The 6,997-nt window shown below is 59.5% G+C and overlaps 3 protein-coding genes across 3 annotated transcripts; 1 reads left to right on the top strand and 2 right to left on the bottom strand.

Moving 5' to 3' along the window:
• The first annotated feature begins 1,778 nt into the window (after positions 1-1,778).
• On the top strand, positions 1,779-2,808 carry AMSG_11314 (uncharacterized protein). The gene is made up of 2 exons (XM_013897336.1): positions 1,779-1,926; positions 2,184-2,808. The coding sequence occupies exons 1-2, from the start codon at positions 1,858-1,860 to the stop codon at positions 2,685-2,687; spliced, it is 573 nt and encodes a 190-aa protein (XP_013752790.1). The 5' UTR covers positions 1,779-1,857; the 3' UTR covers positions 2,688-2,808.
• AMSG_11313 (iron-sulfur cluster assembly accessory protein) lies at positions 2,740-3,147 on the bottom strand (the record flags this gene model as incomplete). The annotated part of the gene is made up of 2 exons (XM_013897335.1): positions 2,740-2,758; positions 2,864-3,147. 2 exons carry the CDS (start codon positions 3,145-3,147, stop codon positions 2,740-2,742), a joined length of 303 nt encoding a protein of 100 aa, XP_013752789.1.
• Positions 3,148-3,788: 641 nt separating this feature from the next.
• Positions 3,789-5,655, bottom strand: AMSG_11312 (uncharacterized protein; the record flags this gene model as incomplete). Its single annotated transcript, XM_013897334.1, has 3 exons — positions 5,632-5,655; positions 4,367-5,227; positions 3,789-4,213 (listed from the first exon to the last, which is right to left on the bottom strand). Exons 1-3 carry the CDS (start codon positions 5,639-5,641, stop codon positions 3,789-3,791), a joined length of 1,296 nt encoding a protein of 431 aa, XP_013752788.1. The 5' UTR covers positions 5,642-5,655.
• Between the last annotated feature and the right edge of the window lie 1,342 nt (positions 5,656-6,997).

The following is a 6,997-nucleotide window of genomic DNA, read 5'->3' as shown; positions in this document are numbered from 1 at the left end:
GGGCCCATCTCCAGGTCGGGGACCATCTCCAGGTCTGGTTCGGTGGCAGGCACATGTTTTCGACTTTGATCCCCCGTGGCCATGGCCATGCCCCTCATCACCTGATACGTCCATCTCAGCCATCCTCACACTCCAACCATTTTCCCCCAAGCACCCCCACCCGCGTCCCCCACTACATATTTTCCTATACCACACTAAACCACACATCGATTTCCCTCAACACATACTACTTGTCCGACTCATGGCTATCCCCACCTCCACCCGCACCCTCCCCAGGTGCACCCCCCCTCCCCCCCCCCCCTCCCCCCATGAAGCAACATACGTGCGAAGAGCATGTGTAGGAAGCAAGGTGGCACGTCGGCGGTAGTTGTTGCGAGCTCGTGCTCCCTCGCTTCGACGTGACCGCATGGTTTCGCCCGAGTGAGGTGGAGGGAGGAGGAGGGAGGGAGCGGGTGCAGGGAGAGGGGGCGAGAGGGGCGAGCCGGCGGTTGGCGGCCAACTGATCAACGGGTCGTGGCCCAAAGGGGAGAGGGGGGGGGGGCGGGAATGGGTCAAATGGGAGCATCGCCGTTGCGGATGGGGATGAGAGTTAGTATGAGAGGTATGAAGTGTTTGGTTGTGGTTGGGATGGGGTTGGATGTCGGGTGGGAGGGGATGATCAAGCTGGAGGGTGTATATGAGTGGGCGAGTCGGCCACCGGCAGCTGTCGTGGGAGGGGGGGGGGGGGAGGGGGAGGACGGAAATCACTCAAACGAGAGCATTGCCTTGCTGATGGGGATGAGAGTTGGGATGGAATATACACAATACTTGGTTGTGGTGGTAATGAGGTTGGATTTGTGTTGACATACGTGGATCGAGCTGGAGGAGGTGACAGACAGTCGGCCATGAAGCGGCATCGCAGGCGGCGCGTCAACGACGAGTGTGGTTGTGAGAGGGAGTAGCGGCGGGAGGAGGAGAGGTACTTGACGACGACATACGGCATTGGGCAGAGTATGGGCATCTTTGGCACGCGCGTTGCATGGGCTGCCATGCTTGTCCTCACCTCGGGTACTGCTCTCGCTGTCGGTGCCTCAGTCCTTGCCCGTCGCACCGGTCGCTCGCATCTTGCTCAGCCGTCGTTCGTCTCCTCACGCATCTCGCCGCTCGATCAGTCGACGAGTGCCGTTGTCGGTGGCCAGACACCACAGTCTTCGCAGTCTGGCTCGTCTGAGTAGTAGCAACATCTTCTGGTGGCTGATGGGCTCGTGCTTAGTCTGAGCAAAGTACTGGGCTCGATGGTCAGGGCGATCGACGCCATCTCGCTTGTGTCCTGCTTCCGGTGTCACCACAGCCATGTACTTTGCTGCATCGTGCTGCACTGACAGCACCCTCGCTGCTGTGGACCCGAACCACCTCTGGGACGAACACTCACGCCCTGATCGCCCCTGAGACACCTACCATCTCCCATGCACACGCTGCCAATCCGCCAGCCCACCATGAGTCAGCTGCCCTCCATCTAGGTCATGTCCTCAACTGATTCCCCACCGTCATTGCGCCCACCATCATCTCCACATGCAGATCCCACCACTCGAGACGATTGAGGTAGCGATTGAGGTAATGATTGAGTAATGATTGAAACGATTGAGTAACGATTGAAACGATTGAGTAACGATTGAAATGATTGATGAAAACGGCCCACCGTTTGGCGACGGCGCGCGGCCACATGGCGACTCAGGAGGGGAAGGGAGGGAGAGGGGGGAGGGGGAGGGGGGGCGAGGGGCCACCACACCTTACTTGCACATAGGTGTAGCAACGGAGAGAGAGAGAGGGTACTGGAGAGGACGTTGTCTTGTGCACAGGTAGTGAGTGTGTGGAACCATGTCTGGTCGTACTCGGCAGAGGAAGAAGGCGACGGGGAGCACACGGAGTGCCCGACCTGCCGCAAAGGTATGTGGGGGAAGGGAAGGGGGGAAGGGAGGGAGGGGGAGGAGGGGGGAAAAATTGTTTGATTGGGCGCGGGTGGGGGGTGGGGGAATGAATGTACAGCATCGGCGGGGGGTCGTGGTCGTGGTCATCCTGATGGTGACGGTCGTCAACGAGGTCGTGGTCATTGTCAACATCACAGCGCTGACTGTCGTCGTTGTCGTCGTCGTTGTGGCATCGATTAGGAACGGCTTTCACTCACGCAGCACACACACATGCAGTCGAGCGGAGGTGGTGGCCAGCGGAAGGGACGGAGCGGTGGGCGACGCGGAGACGATCGTGCCGAACGGGGGGAGCGCGGCGTGGCGGCGGGAGACGGTGCGGGACAGGACGAGGCGGAGACGGGCATCTTCCTGCATCGGGCGACAGGCGCGGTGTACAAGGGTGAGACCGTTGTGAACAGCGCAGGCATGCCTGTGCGGCACGGCAAGGGCGAGTGGATCGACGGCGAGGCCAAGTATGAGGGCGAGTTCCGCAATGATGTCATGCACGGCAAGGGATCGTACACGTACCCGTCGGGCGCATCATATTCGGGCGATTGGGCCGACGGCAAGTACTCAGGCCAGGGCACGTACCAGTGGCCAGATGGTTCGTTTTACCAAGGCTCGTTTGTGGCCAACGCCATCCACGGCGAGGGCAAGTTTGTCGACGCTGCCGGCCGCGAGTGGTCCGGCTCGTACTACAACAACGTCGGCCCGGGCCTGGTCCACGACGAGTACGAGTGAACACCGACCCGCCTGTGCAGATCTTTGAGCCATCGCGCCATTGTGAGGGCGATCACGACTTGAGCTCCGGACTCGGCCCACACCTTGCGCTACAAGACTGTAAACCTGCCGACTTGGCCCGGCGTCCGACGACAGCAGTAGCCTAGTTGTGCCTACCACTTGCTCAGGCCATGAACGAGATGCCACAGCCACACGTAGAGGTGGCGTTCGGGTTCGAGAAGCGGAACTCCGCCGTGATGCGATCGGTAAAGTAGTCGAGCTCTGATCCGAGAACGTAGAGCAGGGCCTGACCATCGATGAAGACCTTGACATCGTCGACCTCTACGATTTCGTCGTACTCTTTCATACCTTCGGCCATAGAAATGTCATACTCATACCCAGAGCAACCACCCGACCTGATACCGACACGAAGACCAACAGCCTCTGCGTTGTCCTTCATCAGCTCCTTGACTCTCTCCATGGCTGCCGGAGTGAGCGAGATTGCTGCTCGACGAGCCCTCAATCTGGCCGATCCTGACGACATTGTCGGAGTCTTCTTCTCCGAGGCCACCGCCACCACATCATCTTTCAGATTCCCATCATCATTCTTTCCAGATCCTTCTCCTCCCTTGCCCATACCCACAGCCGACGGGTCATTCGTCACCTTTGAGGATGACGCGCTTCCGTACACGCTCGTTGCAGCTGTTCTCCTTCCCATGCCCATACCCACCACCATTGCCCTTCCCACTTCAGACATCATCCTCCCAAATCCTCCTCCTCCTCCTCCTACAACAACATGTCCTGCAAGAACGCCAGTACGGAACATGCTGGCAATACGGTCCGAGTTGCGTCTGCTTCTTCCTCCCTCCCTCTTCCCCCCCCCCCCCCCTTCCCACCTCTCGCAACCGTTCGTGGCCCGGCGACCCGATCTGATCGATGCCTCGCTTTTTGGCTGACGTTTCCTGTTCCGGCAAATTTATCGTTACCTCTTGATATGGTAATTGTCCCTCCCTCCCCCCTCCCCCCTCCCCCCCCAATGCATGGTTCACGGCCACACATATGAAGAGCCGGGGGGTGAGGGCGGTGTGGGAAGAAGTGGTTCAGTTTAGAGAGACGTGCGACTTATTCATCGTCATCGTCGTCATCGGCATCATCGTCGTCGTCGTCATCGTCGTCGTCGGCATCATCATCGTCGTCGTCGTCGTCGTCGTCGTCGTCGTCATCGTCGCCATCGTCATCGTCGTCATCGTCGTCGTCATCGGCGTCATCGTCGTCGTCGTCATCCTCGTCATCCTCGTCAGCATCCGCATCCTCGTCAGCATCCGCATCCTCGTCAGCATCCGCATCCTCGTCAGCATCAGCATCCTCATCAGCATCCTCATCAGCATCCGCATCCTCATCAGCATCCGCATCCTCATCAGCATCTGCATCCTCATCCGCATCCTCATCCTCATCAGCATCAGCATCAATGTGGTCGACAACGTCGTCGTCGTCAACAATATCATCGTCGTCCGAAACGGCCGCCACGGCGGCGCCGCGGCGCGCGACTCGGCGTACGCCGCGTCTTCGGCGGCGATCTCGGCCTCGCGCTCGCGGCGGCGGGCCTCGGCTTCGGCCTCCTCACGCTCGCGACGCTCAGCACGCTCGTTGGCGGCCTCGCGCTCGCGAAGCTTGCTGGCACGGGCCTGCTCGGCGCGAACGGGCCTCGCGGGCGTCGCGGCGCTCCTGGGCGGCGATGCGAGCCTCGGCCACCCGCGCCTTGCGCTTCTTGGAAATCTCCTTGAGTTCGCCCGAGAGGTTCTGCTCAAACTTGAGCATGGACGCCCGCTTGGCGCGCACATACTGCTCGCGCAGCCGTGCAGCCAGCAAGTAGCCCTCCATGGCGTTCTTGTACTGCTCCGACATGTGGTACGAGTCTGACGTTTGCGCAGCCTTGCGCGCATCCTTCAGAATAACCTCGACCTCGTCCGCGCCGTACGTCCGCTCCAGCGGCAGCGCGCCGCCAAACTCGGACTCGATCTTGTCGCGGCTGGTCTCGGGAATGGCGTCAAACTCGGCCACAGCCGACGTGCCGGCCTCGGCGTCAACCTCGGCCTCGGCGGCATCAACCTCGGCCTCGGCATCAACCTCGGCATCAACCTCGGCATCAACCTCGGCCTCGGCGTCAGCATCGTCATCAGCATCGGCATCAGCATCCTCATCGACATCCTCATCGACATCCTCATCAGCGTCCGCGTCCGCATCAGCATCAGCATCCTCCTCCACGTCCTCCTCCACGTCATCATCATCATCATCATCATCCTCATCATCATCGACATCATCATCGACATCATCATCGTCGTCTTCATCATCGTCGTCGTCGTCGTCGTCGTCGTCGTCGTCGTCGTCGTCGTCGTCGTCGTCGTCGTCGTCGTCGTCGTCGTCGTCGTCAGCATCCTTCGCCTCCTCGATCACAACCTCGTCATCCGACTCATCATCATCGTCCTCGTCCTCATCAGTGTCCTCCTCCTCTTCCTCCTCAAACTCGTACTCGACAGGATCCTCAAACACAAACTCGTCAACTATACCACACACACACCACCTATGTAAGTAAGTTCTCCCAGTTGCTTGCAGAGCGCATAAAGGCTGGGCGGTGTTGCCAACGCAAGAAAACCCATAAAAAAAAAAGTCGCCAAAATGACCAAAATCGCCCAACTCGAAAAAAAGCCATTCGACTTGCCTGCGGCACCATCATTCGCAAGAAAGGCTGCCACGACCAGTTTCACTTCCTCACGCGTACAAAGAGCAAGACCATCTGGTTGACCTCTTACCCATGGCCATACCATAGCCCCACAGAGTGCAGGGAGATAACGGAGAGGAAGGGAGAGAGAGTACTCTTAGGTGAGGGCCGTCCTACATGGGGGAAGAGCTTGCGTGAGAGGGAGCGGGAACAAGAGGGGGGGACGGCTGGCAATGGACAACGTACCTGCAGCCATGATCGTGGCAGTGCGTCAGGTGCCAGCGCTGCAAACCACTTTGCTCACTCGGCGCGCACTCGCACGTAGTCTTCAATCTCGACAGATCGACTCGGCAAGCCGACTCCCCCGTTGTACGATGCTGTTGCGATTCTGGATGAGGGTAGAGGACCGTAGCCACTCGATGCTCGAGACGTGTTGCAGTCGTGTTATCTCCTCTTTGCTGAGCTATGGCTTGTGCTGGCTACCCCTGCCCGCAATCCAGCCGGCTCAACCCCGACCGTGCCCCAAACTGGCTTGCTCACACCCTGGCAGAGCCCGATCACAACCCATCTTTCACAGCATACGTAAGCATACCCGCTGCCGCATCCCATGCCCATCATCCCCGCCTTCCTCCGCCATACCCTCCTCCACACCGCCCCCCACAAACTCTACAAGATCCCCAGCACACCCATCACAATGGCAAAGATCGACGAGAATATACACCTATCCCCCCTATCCCCCTCACTCCCCGCCAACCCCCCAACCCCCCCTTCTCCCACTACTCTCTCTTCTCAATCCAACCATCTCACCATCTGTGCTGATCAGCTCCTCCTCCACATCAGCCCGTCCCACCGCTCCCCATTTTCAGCCTCACCAACCGTTGGCATACCACCTCAGCCACACCTCTCCCCCTCCACCCCACCAGCCATGGACTCGCTGCGTGAGAGTGAGGACATTGTGCGGTCGAGCCCTTCACCGTCTCGCACAGCCCTCCACCCCTCCCATACCATCAGTCTCACTGGTAGTCGTACGTGGTGAGACCGCTCATTCCTTCCCCTTCCCCCCCTCCTCCCTCCCCCCCACAGCCCACCTTGTCTTGCTCCGCAGCTTGATCGGCTACCGTCTGCCGCTGTCCACCACCACAATTAATCAATGTTTTTACGTGGCAAAAGCCCCATACCCCCACGGCCCCCCCCCTCTCCCTCTCTCCCAACCGCCACTTTATCACCTCGCCTACCACCACGCCCTTTATCCGCACTCCTTCCCCAACCACACATACGCAATATATACTGTATCTTCCTCCCCCCTTCCCCCTCTTTTTACATATACACTCACCCCATCTCTCCCCCCTCGCCGATGAGATCAGAGAAGCTGTCCCGCGCGGCCAGATCATTCTCGACGGGATGTGTCTTGCCCTTCTAAAGGCTCGGCTGAGCGGAATCTTTGTGTACGCTGTAGGAGAACCTGACGCTCGCCTTCTTTCGCTGCGAGGCGTCCGTCTCACGATCCATAGTGCGATTGCACTACCCCGAGACGCTGCGAGCGGATGGGTCTGTCCGGGTACGCGAGGAGCATGTAGCCCGGTGTCGCATTCTTCCGCAGCTCAGCCAGTGA

The sequence above is a fragment of the Thecamonas trahens genome (genome assembly GCF_000142905.1).
Source record: "Thecamonas trahens ATCC 50062 unplaced genomic scaffold supercont1.75, whole genome shotgun sequence".
Taxonomy (NCBI): Eukaryota; order Apusomonadida; family Apusomonadidae; genus Thecamonas; species Thecamonas trahens.
Note: the sequence above shows the minus strand (reverse complement) of the source record. Positions and strands in the feature narration are given on the sequence as shown.

Excerpts from the sequence above, each read along its gene's own strand:
- AMSG_11314 (XM_013897336.1), top strand. The coding sequence starts at position 1,858 with ATGTCTGGTCGTACTCGGCAGAGGAAGAAGGCGACGGGGAGCACACGG. Across the intron at positions 1,927-2,183 it reads GTGCCCGACCTGCCGCAAAG|TCGAGCGGAGGTGGTGGCCA; the intron begins GTATGTGGGGGA and ends ACACACATGCAG.